This window comes from Salmo salar, chromosome ssa01, assembly GCF_905237065.1.
Source record: "Salmo salar chromosome ssa01, Ssal_v3.1, whole genome shotgun sequence".
Classification (NCBI taxonomy): Eukaryota; Metazoa; Chordata; class Actinopteri; order Salmoniformes; family Salmonidae; genus Salmo; species Salmo salar.
In genome coordinates, this window is record NC_059442.1 from 110,226,612 (window position 1) to 110,243,325 (window position 16,714).

General features: G+C 43.0%; 2 protein-coding genes across 2 annotated transcripts; one reads left to right on the forward strand and one right to left on the reverse strand.

Annotated features, from left to right (window-relative positions):
* The first annotated feature begins 2,300 nt into the window (after positions 1-2,300).
* Positions 2,301-5,114, forward strand: LOC100194495 (early growth response protein 2b). Its single transcript, XM_014216592.2, has 2 exons — positions 2,301-2,687; positions 3,166-5,114. The coding sequence occupies exons 1-2, from the start codon at positions 2,516-2,518 to the stop codon at positions 4,275-4,277; spliced, it is 1,284 nt and encodes a 427-aa protein (XP_014072067.1). The 5' UTR covers positions 2,301-2,515; the 3' UTR covers positions 4,278-5,114.
* A 3,598-nt stretch (positions 5,115-8,712) lies between these two features.
* Positions 8,713-10,691, reverse strand: LOC106613884 (2-aminoethanethiol dioxygenase). Its single transcript, XM_014216606.2, has one exon. It carries the CDS (start codon positions 10,087-10,089, stop codon positions 9,334-9,336), a length of 756 nt encoding a protein of 251 aa, XP_014072081.1. The 5' UTR covers positions 10,090-10,691; the 3' UTR covers positions 8,713-9,333.
* Between the last annotated feature and the right edge of the window lie 6,023 nt (positions 10,692-16,714).

Sequence of the window (16,714 nt, forward strand, 5' to 3'; positions counted from 1 at the left end):
TTAGGCTGCTTCCAGGACAGGTAATACAACGTGCTGTCCCTGTCTGTCTGTGAGCACACAGGCCAGATCCTGACGACCTATTGAGTCTGATATTATAACGTTCAGGATGACGAGAAGAGAAATGCGCTTTTACACACTGAACCGTTGGTATCCAAGAGCAAATGGATGCTAATAATTTTGCAACGTTTCTGTAACAACTTTGGACTATCTTAATTAACAAATACAGAATCTGCTGTTTTAATACTGGAAGATTTTTTTTTTTTAAAACATAATTTTAAAAAGTCGTGATTGATAAACATACGTTTTTCAGTCATCATTCTGTTCCTATCACTCAACTCCGCGTAGTCCCATCATCTCTCCTGTAGTTTCGACCTCTAAACGTCCTACATATAGGAAATGTAAATACGGAGGTCGAATAATTCACTTATCAAGCAGTCTACCATTATCTCTCATTATCTCCAATACAACCCTGACAACAGATAAATGATCTATAGCCATTTTTGGCTACAATAGTCTCAATTGAGCAGCGGTCTAAAGTGAAAGACTTATTCACAGTCAGTTCTCATATTGCTAATGATACGGTTTTAACTGACGGGCCGGTGAAAGGCGCCCGCCGCAGCAGCAGCATGGCCCGTGTTAAATTAATGGAGTTGTCATTGACAGGCCTTTATTGACTCCCAGACGGATTAATGTGAGGAGTGTGTGATCATGATGTTCCGTGCGGTTTCCTTTCAAACCGGAAACCTCGCAAATCAACCAGAGCCTCTTCCCCCCCCCCCCCAATTCACAGAGTCAGGGAGCTGAATCATGAAGGATTCATTCTTGTCTATATACTGTTGTTATTATTATTATTAGCAATAATTGTTATTTAATCGTTATTATAGTAATATCAACATAATAATAATAAGCCTAACTATTCACAATAATAATAACAATAATACGTATAGTCTAATGTGTAAGTATCAAGAAAATGTAATCACTTTTTATTGCCATCAAATGTTTAAATTTAGATAATTTTCTCCCACGCGTTACTTGACACAGCCACAATCTGGAAATTGCCTTCCAACTAGGGCCCCGAACGGCCCACCCACCCATCTAGTTTTTAACTTTCAAGTCTCTCAACCCACGGGGGGACTTTACCAGTATACCGAGTCTACCCAAGCTGTGCCCAATTGCATTATTTCATGCATCGGCCTTATCGCCTCTGAACGGAAAGGTTTTTCCTGAACTATATCCGGTTTTCTATAATGCGTGTGGGGTTGAGGAGGTTTATAGATGTGTATCATTGAAACACCAGACAGTAAGTAGCCTGGTCGGCCTGCCGGTCAGATGAGTCGACCCTCTCAGTTCCGTACAACACCACTGGAGGGCAATAGTATTGAGAATCAACAACCACTTAATAATAATAAATAATAATAACAACAAATACGATAATCATATTATTAGTAGCCTATGTTAACAATATAAAACTTCTATTTTTACTATAATAGATTATAGTAAAATATACATACTGTATCCATATGTTCCGTTATCATTAGACCATGTGCCTTTACCCGTTTCATTTCAGGATGTGAAAGTCATTAAAACTTCAAGACAAACAATTTCCCCCTTCAAGTGATATAAATAGCTCATAACTAAATAGGCCTGTAAGCCCAGTCTTTCCTAAAGCAAAGCGTATTCAAACGACCCTGACAAAGTTTCCGAGTTTTTAACGCAGCGAAGGTGAAAATTCCGTGATTGTGGCTCTCATTTGACTGTGGTTTGCGATGGTAGTTGTGTCACTGCTCTTGCTCGGCAAGACTCGATAGTTTCCGACGCTCATATTCCGGAATAGAACCCTTATATGTAGGCAAAGGGGGTGTTCTTAGATATACCGGATAAAACCATGTATGGTTTTTAGAGAAGAACCGGAATTCCTATTTTGAAGGCGATGTGTAGAGGAAACATTTCACATCTTATAGATCAGATAAGATTGTAACATTGATGTCCAGTCTAAACTAATAACATGCCATCTTGCATTTGTCCCATTTCATTTCACCTGTATTGTTTTATAATTTTCGTGCTAATGGAAACTGCATGGGGGGGAGTGGGGGGGGGGGAAGAAAAAACAAACATATTTTATCGCTTTATATTGTCAACTTTCATTTGTGGGTTCTCCATTGACAGCCCAGGGCCAATAGGATCTCCCAGCGCCTCCTCTCTAACCAAACGGTCCTTGTATGGGCAGTGACGTCGTGGCGCATTCACTGCCACCTGATAAATACATAGTGCTGCTACTCGTGCTGCTCGGATCCGTCATTCACTAAAACAGCCTGATGATCTGGAGAGAGTAGAGTAGATTTATAGACGTGGTATCAACACACGCTTCAGATTGTGTTCATTTCTCCGGATTGGTTACCAGATGTTTCAGTGTAAGATAGGACTGTAATTGGCCACATATACTCAAACAGGCCGGTTTAATAAAAAAATACCGTTTAAACCACTGGGGAAAAAACAGCGAGGACCCTTTAGTTAAATGATGACGGCTAAAACTTTAGAGAAAGTCCCGGTCTCTCTGGGTGGGTATGTCCATCCTGTCTCTGATACTATCTACTCTGTGGATCATGACAGTCTACCGCCCGGCGTGGCTATCTTTCCTAACGCTGATTTAGGAGGCCACTACCACGACCATCTTAGCGGAGCTCCAGGTAAGCTTGGACTATACATGCTGTTGTTTTGATATCATGGGGACTTTTAGAGAATGCAACATGTGCTGTGTTGGTTATTGGAGAGGAAACATATAGGTTACTACGTATAGGTTATAATATTATGCATAATGTTTGATATTGCATTTTTTTTTAAATCTTGGCCAAGAGCTTTTGGAAATATTTAGAATTAATAGTTGTGGGACAAATGTATGTCTTGATATTTGTATCAATGTTATGTTTTAGAGGCACATGGCTAGAGTTACGCACTTCCCCCCCCCCAAAAAAAAGTGTTCATAAAAGTAACACGGCTTCCCTTTGAAAAGTTGAATGAATGACCCGTGGGTAAAGGACGCGAGCGCGCAGCACGCACCAAACACTGTGCGCACCAGAACGGACCTTGCAGCGTGTGTTTTAATTAAAGCTCTCTGATTTGTTTGTTTCGTGATTATCTGCTAAGATGTCTCTTCTTATCTTCCAGATGGCTTGATGAGTGGCGATATGAGCTTAGAGAAACGCTCTCTTGATCTGTCTTACTCTAGCTTCTCCCAGCCGCCTGGTCATCGGAACCAGACCTTCACCTACATGGGAAAGTTCTCCATCGACTCTCAGTATCCCGGTAACTGGAACCCCGAGGGCGTCATCAATATAGTGAGTGCGGGAATCCTGGGTATGACCCAGCCATCTTCTGCCTCATCCTCCCCGGCGTCCTCCGGATCTCCCGGTCACTTCTCCTCCACGCTCAGCTGCACCATGGCTCAGAACCAGGCCGATATGGAGCACCACCTCTACTCTTCCCCGCCTCCCTACGGCTGTGGGGAGGTCTACCAAGACCCGTCGGCCTTCCTCTCCACCGGCCCCGGTATCTCCTACCCGCCACCGTCCTACTCTTCCCCGAAGCCCAACACAGATTCGGGTCTTTTCCCCATCATCCCAGACTATGGGTTCTTTCAGCCGACCTGTCAGAGGGACATGCAGGCCATGCCTGACCGCAAGCCCTTCCCCTGCCCACTGGACTCCTTCAGAGTACCCCCGCCTCTGACTCCCCTGAACACTATTAGGAACTTTACATTAGGTGGGCCGGTTTCGGATGGACCCAGACTCCCCACAGCGTACAGCCCCCAGAATCTCCCCCTGAGACCCATCCTACGGCCCAGAAAATATCCCAACAGACCGAGCAAAACCCCGGTCCACGAGCGGCCGTATCCATGCCCAGCGGAGGGCTGCGACCGGCGTTTCTCCCGGTCTGACGAGTTGACCAGACACATCCGGATTCACACGGGACACAAACCGTTCCAGTGTCGCATTTGCATGAGGAACTTTAGCCGTAGCGACCATCTCACCACGCACATCCGCACGCACACGGGAGAGAAGCCCTTCGCCTGTGATTTCTGTGGCCGTAAGTTTGCGAGAAGCGACGAGCGCAAAAGACATACCAAGATTCATCTCAGACAGAAAGAAAGAAAATCATCCGCTGCGTCATTAAACAACACGAACTCTGATCGTCCCGGTACCGGTTCTATAAGCACATCTAACGGAGTCTGCTCCTCCAGTACCGGACAGCTAACGGGATGCCCCACGCGGCCGGTATAGAACACACTATAGCCAATATGTTTATGGAATAAATATTTAGAAACCTTGATTAACTAAAGACAATAAAGATTGAGGTTTAATTGTTTTGGAAGCTGCAAGTTCAAAATACAATATGGAACGAACTTTACATGCAACAGCATAATTCTCTTTCACGCGTTAAATTACGCATCATTCTGGTTGCGCAACAAACGTTCCCACGATGTATCCTCTTAAGTTTGGTGGCTGAGAGAAACGCACTTTGTTTGCATTATCCCTACTGAAGGCAGTCAAGTTAATAGACAATATACTTTTAACACGTGGCTGCCTATATTCTCTTCATGTATCGGAAATAAACATATAGAGGAAAGATATCAAGCACATTTACACTGACGCGCCAATAGGCGACAATATACTCAACCCTGCATGGAACGAACGTTATTTGCAATAATTTGAGAAGGAAAAAAGTGTTTTAAATTATTTACTAGACAAAAATGTGTCAATTTTAACATGTTGGTTGATTGTATTTCCCCCCCTTGTTATTTTTGTACATTGTCAGTACGAGGACGATTTAATGAAATTGTACATTTCGTCATTTAATATCAAAGTTTGATTATATGTATATTTTTGTACACATTGTGCCGTGTAACTATGGAAAGTGTTGTGGTTTATGTCTAACAATAAGGAATGTAAATAACTGAACTCAAACCGACTTGACATTTTGTTTTTCGTGAATGTTTCCCCGACTCAGTAAATGTTAATGTTGATTAAAATAAATAATAATAATATCTCAATGGCCTCCAGAAAGGCCCTGGTTATTTCTTGTGAAGTAAATACAAATAAAGTAAACTCTGAAACAAACAAGGAATATAATGTAATATTATTGGAAAGTACACCACAAAGGGGTGGGCATGGTAATTCCCGTGTAACATCAGTGTGATGTGAGTCATGCCTTCACAAGGCTGCTCCCACTCACCGTCTATCCGTGCTGTTCTGATGTTATTGGTTAACAACTAGTACAACAGGAAAGATCTTTACCGTTGTTCATGTAGAGATCTATACACACAGGACATCCAATAATAATACGAATAATAATACGTTAAATAAAGGTTAAATGAAATTAAAAAAATAATAATCAAAAGTTCATTTACGCTTCCCCCTGGCAAATCCGGGGCGCTGGCACCGCGCACACCGGCCTGTAAATGCTTGGCCTCAACGCCGTGCGCATCACTCCAAAGCACGGGACCTGACCAGTAATAGGCTGCCTACAATAAGCACGGGGAGTTGGCTTGCGGCTTAATCCTGGCCCCGCCAAACTACCCGTGTGCCCCCCCAAAACAAATTATTGGGGCTGCCTCTCAGGCTTAAATGCCAACCGTGTACCCCTGTAACAGTCCCGGTCTTCGTTCCACCTTTGCCGTTCCTCTCTTGCTGTCTCCACCTGTCTCCATGGCAGGGTCTTGTCCCCTGCCATTATCTCCTCCCATGTCCACGATGTCCTCCACTCCCTTTTCTCCCTGGCCCAGGATCCTTCCTCCTCCTGGGCCCGCTGCTTGGTCCGTGGTTGGTGGGAGGTTCTGTAACGGTCGTCGTAGTGGATGGACCAAGGTGCAGCGGGTTGAGTGCTCATTCTAATTTTATTAGAACACATAAACAAAACAAGAAAAAACGAACGGACGACAAACAGTCTTGCAGGCAACACACAGCTATGCAAAAAAATTAAATAAAAATACCTCCCACAAATCCCATGACAAACACATTCCTATATATAGGACCTTCAATCAGAGGCAACGATAGACAGCTGCCTCCAATTGAAGGCCCCAACCCCAATTACCTAAACATAGAAATAGAAATGACTAGACAGAACATAGAAATACACTAACATAGAACAATGACAAAACCCCCCGGAATACATAAACCAAACACCCCTCTACATACACACACACAAACCCCGAACCATATAAAACAAATAACCCCTTTACTGGTCAGGACGTGACACTAAAACCATCTAAAACAAACATACAGTAGCCTACGCTGTATATCCTGATAGACAGCGCCTTCGGAAAGTATTCAGACCCCTTGACTTTTTTCTACATTTTGTTACGTTACAGCCTTTTTCTAAAATGGACTAAATAAAAACTCAGAAATCTACACACAATACCCCATAATGACAAAGCGAAAACAGGTTTTTAGACATTTTTGCAAATGTATTAAAAATAAAAAAACAGAAATACCTTATTTACATAAGTATTCAGACTTTTTGCTACGAAAGGCACACACCTGTCTTAATAAGGTCCCACAGTTGACAGTGCATGTCAGAGCAAAAACCAAGCCATGAGGTCGAAGGAATTGTCCGTAGAGCTCCAAGACAGGATTGTGTCGAGGCACAGATCTGGGGAAGGGTACCAAAACATTTCTGCAGCATTGAAGCTCCCCAAAAACACAGTGGCCTCCATCATTCTTAAATGGAAGAAGTTTGGAACCACCAAGACTCTTCCTAGAGCTGGGTACCCGGCCAAACTGAGCAATCGGGGGAGAAAGGCCTTGGTCAGGGAGGTGACCAAGAACCCGTTGGCAGTGGTAGAAAAAGTACTCAATTATCATACTTGAGTAAAAGTAAAATACCTTAATAGAAAATGACTCAAGTAAAAGTGGAAGTCACCCAGTAAAATACTACTTCAGTAAAAGTGGAAGTCACCCAGTAAAATACTACTGCAGTAAAAGTGGAAGTCACCCAGTAAAATACTACTGCAGTAAAATTGGAAGTCACCCAGTAAAATACTACTTCAGTAAAATTGGAAGTCACCCAGTAAAATACTACTGCAGTAAAATTGGAAGTCACCCAGTAAAATACTACTTCAGTAAAAGTGTAAAACCATTTGTTTTTAAATATCCTTAAGTATTAAAAGTAAGAGTATGAATAATCAAAAATAACTTCTAATAAGCAAACCAGACGGCGCAATTTTCGTATTTTTTAAATTTATTTACAGATAGCCAGGGTCACACTCCAAAACTCAGACATCATTTAAAAACAAAGCATTTGTGTTTAGTGAGTTCTCCAGATCAGAGGCAGTAGGGATGACCAGGGATGTTCTCTGTTTAGTGAGTCCTCCAGATCAGGCAGTATACGGGATGACCAGGGATGTTCTCTGTTTAGTGAGTCCTCCAGATCAGAGGCAGTAGGGATGACCAGGGATGTTCTCTGTTTAGTGAGTCCTCCAGATCAGAGGCAGTAGGGATGACCAGGGATGTTCTCTTGATAAGTGTGCGAATTGGACCATTTTCTGTCTTGCTATGCATTCAAAATGTAACGAGTACGAGTACTATTGGGAAGCCTGAAAATGTATGGAGTAAAATGTAAATGTTTTTCATCAGGAATTTAGTGAAGTAAAAGTCAAAAATATAAATAGTAAATTAAAGTACAGATACCCCAAAAAACTACTTAAGTTGTATTTTAAAGTATTTTTTACTTAAGCACTTTACACCACTGCCCGATGGTCACTCGGACAGAGCTCTAGAGTTCCTCTGTGGAGATGGGAGAACCTTCCAGAAGGACAACCATCTCTGCAGCACTCCACCAATCAGGCCTTTATGGTAGAGTGGCCAGTCCTCAGTAAAAGGCACATGACAGCCCGCTTGGAGTTTACCAAAAGGCACGTAAAGACTCTCAGACCATGAGAAACAAGATTCTCTGGTCTGATGAAACCAAGAATGAACTCTTTGGCCTGAATGCCAAGCGTCACGTCTGGAGGAAACCTGGCAGCATCATGCTGTGGGGATGTTTTTCAGTGGCAGGGACTGCAAGACTAGTCAGGATCAAGGCAAAGATGAATGGAGCAAAGTACAGAGAGATCCTTGACCTGCTCCAGAGCCCTCAGGACCTCAGACTGGTGCGAAGGTTCACCTCCAACAGGACAACGACCTTAAGCACACAGACAAGACAACACAGGAATGGCTTCGGGACAAGTCTCTGAATTCTTATGTAAATGTGAAATTGTATTTTTTTATTTGAAATAAATTAGCAAAACTTTCTAAAAACCTATTTTTGCTTTGTCATTATGGGGTATTGCATGAAATGAAATGTATGAAATGTATGCATTCACTACTGTAAGTCGCTAAGAGCGTCTGCTCTTAGCGACTTACAGTATAAGAGCGTCTGCAGGATAAGAGCGTCTGCTAAATGACTAAAATGTAAAAAATGTATTGTGATGTCATTATGGGGTATTGTGATGTCATTATGGGGTAATGTGTGTAGATTGATGAGGAAAAACAATTTCATATCTTTTAGAATAAAGCTGTTATGTAACAAAATGTGAAAAAAGTCAAGGGGTCTGAATACTTTCCCGAAGGCACTGTACATACAGTAAGGCTATAGGTAGAACTTTCAGCTGTACATATAGTAAGGCTATAGGTAGAACGTTCAGCTGTACATACAGTAAGGCTATAGGTAGAACTTTCAGCTGTACATACAGCAAGGCTATAGGTAGAACTTTCAGCTGTACATACAGTAAGGCTATAGGTAGAACTTTCAGCTGTACATACAGTAAGGCTATAGGTAGCACTTTCAGCTGTACATACAGTAAGGCTATAGGTAGAACTTTCAGCTGTACATACAGTAAGGCTATTGGTAGAACTTACAGCTGTCCCAAAATAAAAGCCTTCAATTATAAACAAAGCTAGTGTTTACACATACACACATTTGTTTGGAATAAATCAATGAAAGATAGAAAATGTAGTGTGCACTTGGAAACTAGACATGATAGATGCTTTTAAAGTTTACATTCAATATTCACATAAGGCATAGCATATTTTCAGTTACAAACAGTGGTGTTAAGAGCATAGGACGTTTCTGAGCCTATTCATGGTGAAAACATCTCATTTGGAAGATTACAGGAGGTATAGAAAGTTCAATATTTAAACTAATAAGGAGATCTATCCCAGAGACATTATCCAAGACACCTGCAGTTAATTCACCTGCTCCAACTCATGTCCCACTTCACAGTGATTCAAAGTCTTTTGAAAGTCATTTTGGCTGCCCCTATTTGGTCACAGGTATCTCTCTGCCTTTACAACAGCGATATTAGAAGGAAACCTTGGGCCCAGGGTATGGTTCACCCCCACACCAGAAGCCATCAGGCTGGCCTATCTCTAGTAACCACGTCTCTTCCTCCCACTGCTGCTGCGCCTCTACCTTACTGTCTGCGTCGGGAACAGTCTGTAGGACTTTATAATAATGACAATCCCTCTCATCTTCAGGGTCATACGGAGGTGCCAGGATGTCGAGGAAAGCAGCCGGTCCATCCACCGTGTCGATCTGATGCAGGTTCTCCCTCTCCGGGGTTAAGATACACGGACTACTGTCATGGGTGAACCACATGGTGGACCGGAGGACAGCCCGCCGCAGAGAGTCCTTCTGGAACGGCAGAAGCGGCGGGTCGAACTGGATCTCACTCTGTACCTGGTCCGAAGGTTTATCCAACAGGTCAAAACAGCTGATACTGACTTTACCGTATAGAACCTTGAGCATCCCGTTCATACCGGGGTGGTCGTGAAGCGGGATGGAAGCCCCGTTGTTCAGTAGAAACACACCCATACTGAACGACTCCGTCTCGCAGATGTGCATGTACGTGACAGGTGGGTTGTGTTCGGATTGGGAGCCGTTCGGTTTCATCTTCAGGTCTGCAGCCCTGATTTCGGTCAGCAGGGTGATCAGATCCCCCTTGTTGTCCAATAATACTTTGTTGTCGCCAATTGCGGATGCATTGAAATCTTTAAATGTGATATTGGCTTGGTTGGCTATTTTCTGAATGAGAGACTTCTTGTTATCCCGTGGCATTTTGCCGAGATGGAGACAAAACTCCGACGTGGTTTTGTTCAGACGCAGCTGAGCAACAGGCAGCACAAACGAACCGAGTTGGAAAACTCTCTTCGATCTCCTCGAATCTCGCACAATATCTTCACTTCAGGATGGGGTCGCGTTCAAACTAAATAAATACCCGTCTAAAGTTAGAATGTAACGTTTTTACATGGTATTTAAATATGGTTTTAACTCCAGAAAATATTCACGGTCCACAATCATTTCCAACCCTACCTGATCGTCACGTCCGCAGTGACAGCGACCGAGTAGAGGAAGCAAAGCATTATGGATCTTGAAGTTTTATTTAAAAGTCGGGCACTATATTTCTGTAATTACCCCCCCCCCCCGCACAAAAAATAAAAAACGATTCGATTATCCAATCCCTTCACTCAACAGAAGTTGTTCCGTGGAAAATATGATTCTCACATATGCTCCTATTATAAGAGAAAAAACAATATTGTCCTTTATAAAAGCACTACAATTCCCAGCGGCTGTCGGTCTTCCGGAGAGAGGCAGAGAGGGCAAGAGAGAATAGCCAGACAGGCCATTCAACCCGCTCCCCTCCCCCACTTTCTCCTCTCTCTGTCGCTCTCTTCTGGGATGAAGGTTTCTCTTTTTTCTCACTTTATTCAGCAACACTTTATGACGTTTTTGAGGAGTTCTGACTTTGTTACAAGTACATGTTCAGAGGCTAAGATACTTTAGGCGCAAGTTTCATACTTTAGGCCCAAGTAGATCGAATGCACATATAATGGACAGGTGACATACCACGAAAGTACTACACTACACTTTACTGTACTATACTGCTCTACTCTACACTATACTATAATATACTACACGAAACTACTCTACACTACACCATACTATACTATACTACACTACTCTACAGTACTCTACACTATACTATAATATAATATAATATAATATACTACATGATACTACACTACACAACCCTATACTACATGATACTACACTACACTACACTACACTACAGTATTCTATACTATACTACACAGCTCTGCACTATACTACTCTACACTACACTATACTATAATATACTACATTACACTATACTATACTACACTGCTCTACACTACACTATACTGTAATATACTACACTGCTCTACACTACACTATACTGTAATATACTACACTGCTCTACACTACACTATACTGTAATATACTACACTATACTACACACCACTATACTATACTACACAACACTATACTATACTACACACCACTATACTACACCACACTATACTACACTACACAACACGATACTTCACAACACTATACTACACAACACTATACTATACTACACAACACTATACTACACAACACTATCCTACACAACACTATACTACACCACACTATACTACACAACACTATACTACACCACACTATACTACACAACACTATACAACACAACACTATACTACACCACACTATACTACACAACACTATACTATACTGTACTATACTATACTCCAATATAGTATACTTTACTATAATATACTCTACTAAACTATACTATAATATACCCCACTACAATATATAATACTATAATACACTATACTATACTGTACTATAATATACTCCACTAAAATATACTATACTATGCTATACTATACTATACTCCACTATACCATGCTATACTATACTATACTCCACTATACTCCACTATACCATAATATACTCCACTGTAATATACTACACTATAATATACTCCACTATACTGTGCTATACTATAATATCCTCCACTATACTGTACTATACTATAATATGCTCCACTATACTATAAAATACTCCGCTATACAATAAAATACTCTGCTATACTATACTATGATACAGCCCCCATACTATACTATACTATACTACACTATACTATACTATACTATACTATACAAAACTATACTATATTATACTACACTATAATATACTCCACTATACTCTGCTATACCATGATAAACTCCACTATACTATACTATACTATACTATACTATACTATACTATACTATACTATAATAAACTCCACTATACTGTACTATTCCATAATATACTCCGTTATACTATAATATACTATACTCCACTATACTATAATATAAAATACTCCACTATACTACAGTACAGTGCTCCTCTAACCTTGTGTCTCCCCTGTGGCTCAGTTGGTAGAGCATGGTGTTTGCAACGCCAGGGTGGTAGGTTCGATTCCCACGGGGGACCAGTACTCAAAAAAAATGTATGCATTCACTCCTGTAAGACGCTCTGGATAAGAGCGTATGCTAAATTACTAAAATGTGAAAATGTATTTTTATTCATGAGAGACTGAGAACATCCAGCTCATTACCCTGCTGTAGTCCCTAATGGCTCCCTATTACCCTGCTGCATGTCCCTAATGGCACCCTATTACCCTGCTGTAGTCCCTAATGGCACCCTATTTCCCTGCTGTAGTCCCTAATGGCACCCTAGAGAGGCTGTTGCAGACTAACATAGCACAGGAGTCAAGGTAGAGAGGCTGTTTCAGACTAACATATCCCAGAAGTCAAGGTAGAGAGGCTGTTTCAGACTAACATAGCCCAGAAGTCAAGGTAGAGAGTTTGTTTCAGACTAACATAGCCCAGAAGTCAAGGTAGAGAGGCTGTTTCAGACTAACATAGCCCAGAAGTCAAGGTAGAGAGGCTGTTTCAGACTAACATAGCCCAGAAGTCAAGGTAGAGAGTTTGTTTCAGACTAACATAGCCCAGAAGTCAAGGTAGAGAGGCTGTTTCAGACTAACATAGCCCAGAAGTCAAGGTAGAGAGGCTGTTTCAGACTAACATATCCCAGAAGTCAAGGTAGAGAGGCTGTTTCAGACTAACATATCCCAGAAGTCAAGGTAGAGAGGCTGTTTCAGACTAACATATCACAGGAGTCAAGGTAGAGAGGCTGTTTCAGACTAACATATCCCAGAAGTCAAGGTAGAGAGGCTGTTTCAGACTAACATATCCCAGAAGTCAAGGTACAGAGACTGTTTCAGACTAACATATCCCAGAAGTCAAGGTAGAGAGGCTGTTTCAGACTAACATATCCCAGAAGTCAAGGGAGAGGCTGTTTCAGACTAACATATCCCAGAAGTCAAGGTAGAGAGGCTGTTTCAGACTAACATATCCCAGAAGTCAAAGGGAGGGGCTGTTTCAGACTAACATATCCCAGAAGTCAAGGGGAGGGGCTGTTTCAGACTAACATATCCCAGAAGTCAAAGCGGAGAGGCTGTTTCAGACTAACATATCCCAGAAGTCAAGGTAGAGAGGCTGTTTCAGACTAACATATCCCAGAAGTCAAAGCGGAGAGGCTGTTTCAGACTAACATATCCCAGAAGTCAAAGGGAGAGGCTGTTTCAGACTAACATCGCCCAGAAGTCAAGGTAGAGAGGCTGTTTCAGACTAACATAGCCCAGAAGTCAAGGTAGAGAGGCTGTTACAGACTAACATAGCCCAGAAGTCAAGGTAGAGAGGCTGTTTCAGACTAACATAGCCCAGAAATCAAAGCGGAGAGGCTGTTTCAGACTAACATAGCCCAGAAATCAAAGCGGAGAGGCTGTTTCAGACTAACATATCCCAGAAGTCAAAGCGGAGAGGCTTACACATACTTCTCTCAGAGTTCTGGCCAAGAATCCTGACTGAGCAGAGGGACTCTTCTGTCCTCTGGAATCAGCATTCTGGACAATAAGACAATCTGAGTGCTTATGGATGCCCTAGTCAACGTCCTCTTTGTCTGTGTCAATATGCTGCCTGTTCTGCTCTGATCCTGGTTATTATATGCATGCTACTTTCCATCCCGGGGCCTTTCGGTGTGGCCTCAGTCAGTATGGGCCCTTTGATTCACTAACCAAAGACGTCTCTGTTTGTTAGAGGCATGTTAACAATTTTTTTATTTCTCGCAAATAATAAAAAAATTCATAAGTCGTTAGCTGTCTGTGGAAATATCTGCATAAATTTAGAGCCAGAAGCAATACAAATATTTGTTTTTTACATTGCAAAGGTGCATTCCTTCTGAAAGGTCCTCTCTGTGATTCTAACAGTGGATGAAAAGGCCGGCTGTTCCTCACATTCGTCATCACATTGTCACGTAGAAAATTCCAGGAGAATTTGTTTCGTAATATTGTTCTCAGAATGATTTCCTTTTTCGCCAAAGTGTTTCCAGCTGATAATGTGTTGCTACATAATCTCTATCATTTCCCAATCACACTTCTTCATCTTACTGTTATCGTTCACTATCTATTACGTTCAATGTAAACTTTTCTTCTACACCAACCACACAACTTTCTGATGTGTGATATGTGTCACTACAACAGTAACGACAATAAAGGAAACTCTGTTCTCACCGGCCCATAAACAGTGGAAAGTGATCACTGTTATGATGTCTGCTTAAAGGGACAATCTGGGATTCATGACTGTCTGTCTTTCTACTGTAGTACCTGGGGGTCTGGTCAGTTAGGGGAATGGCTGTCTGTCTACTGTAGTACCTGGAGGTCTGGTCAGTTAGGGGAATGGCTGTCTGTCTACTGTAGTACCTGGGGGTCTGGTCAGTTAGGGGAATGGCTGTCTGTCTACTGTAGTACCTGGAGGTCTGGTCAGTTAGGGGAATGGCTGTCTGTCTACTGTAGTACCTGGGGGTCTGGTCAGTTAGGGGAATGGCTGTCTGTCTACTGTAGTACCTGGAGGTCTGGTCAGTTAGGGGAATGGCTGTCTGTCTACTGTAGTACCTGGAGGTCTGGTCAGTTAGGGGAATGGCTGTCTGTCTACTGTAGTACCTGGAGGTCTGGTCAGTTAGGGGAATGGCTGTCTGTCTACTGTAGTACCTGGGGGTCTGGTCAGTTAGGGGAATGGCTGTCTGTCTACTGTAGTACCTGGGGGTCTGGTCAGTTAGGGGAATGGTTTTCTGTCTACTGTAGTACCTGGAGGTCTGGTCAGTTAGGGGAATGGCTGTCTGTCTACTGTAGTACCTGGGGTCTGGTCAGTTAGGGGAATGGCTGTCTGTCTACTGTAGTACCTGGGGGTCTGGTCAGTTAGGGGAATGGCTGTCTGTCTACTGTATTACCTGGGGGTCTGGTCAGTTAGGGGAATGGCTGTCTGTCTTCTGTATTACGTGGGGGTCTGGTCAGTTAGGGGAATGGCTGTCTGTCTACTGTAGTACCTGGGGGTCTGGTCAGTTAGGGGAATGGCTGTCTGTCTACTGTAGTACCTGGAGGTCTGGTCAGTTAGGGGAATGGCTGTCTGTCTACTGTAGTACCTGGGGGTCTGGTCAGTTAGGGGAATGGCTGTCTGTCTACTGTAGTACCTGGAGGTCTGGTCAGTTAGGGGAATGGCTGTCTGTCTACTGTAGTACCTGGAGGTCTGGTCAGTTAGGGGAATGGCTGTCTGTCTACTGTAGTACCTGGGGGTCTGGTCAGTTAGGGGAATGGCTGTCTGTCTACTGTAGTACCTGGGGGTCTGGTCAGTTAGGGGAATGGCTGTCTGTCTACTGTAGTACCTGGAGGTCTGGTCAGTTAGGGGAATGGCTGTCTGTCTACTGTAGTACCTGGGGGTCTGGTCAGTTAGGGGAATGGCTGTCTGTCTACTGTAGTACCTGGAGGTCTGGTCAGTTAGGGGAATGGCTGTCTGTCTACTGTAGTACCTGGGGGTCTGGTCAGTTAGGGGAATGGTTTTCTGTCTACTGTAGTACCTGGGGTCTGGTCAGTTAGGGGAATGGCTGTCTGTCTACTGTAGTACCTGGGGGTCTGGTCAGTTAGGGGAATGGCTGTCTGTCTACTGTAGTACCTGGGGGTCTGGTCAGTTAGGGGAATGGCTGTCTGTCTACTGTAGTACCTGGGGGTCTGGTCAGTTAGGGGAATGGCTGTCTGTTCTCACCGGTCCATAAACAGTGGAGAGTGGTCACTGTTATGATGTCTGCTGAAAGGGACAATCTGGATTTCATAACTGTCTCTACCTACGTACCTATACCTAAACCTTTATCGCAACAAAGCCTCCTTCACTCATGCTGCCAAACATACCCTCGTAAAACTGACCATCCTACCGATCCTCGAATTCGGCGATGTCATTTACGAAATAGCCTCCAATACCCTACTCAACAAACTGGATGCAGTCTATCACAGTGCCTTCCGTTTTATCACCAAAGCCCCATATACTACCCACCACTGCAACCTGTATGTTCTCGTTGGCTGGCCTTCGCTGCATACTCGTCGCCAAACCCACTGGCTCCAGGTCATCTATAAGTCTCTGCTAGGTAAAGCCCCGCCTTATCTCAGCTCACTGGTCACCATAGCAGCACCCACTCGTAGCACGCGCTCCAGCAGGTATATCTCTCTGGTCATCCCCAAAGCCAATTCTTCCTTTGGTCGTCTTTCCTTCCAGTTCTCTGCTGCCAATGACTGGAACGAACTACAAAAATCTCTGAAACTGGAATCTCTTATCTCCCTCACTAGCTTTAAGCACCAGCTGTCAGAGCAGCTCACAGATTACTGCACCTGTACATAGTCCATCTATAATTTAGCCCAAACAACTACCACTTCCCCTACTGTATTATTATTTTTTTGCTCCTTTGCACCCCATTATTTCTATTT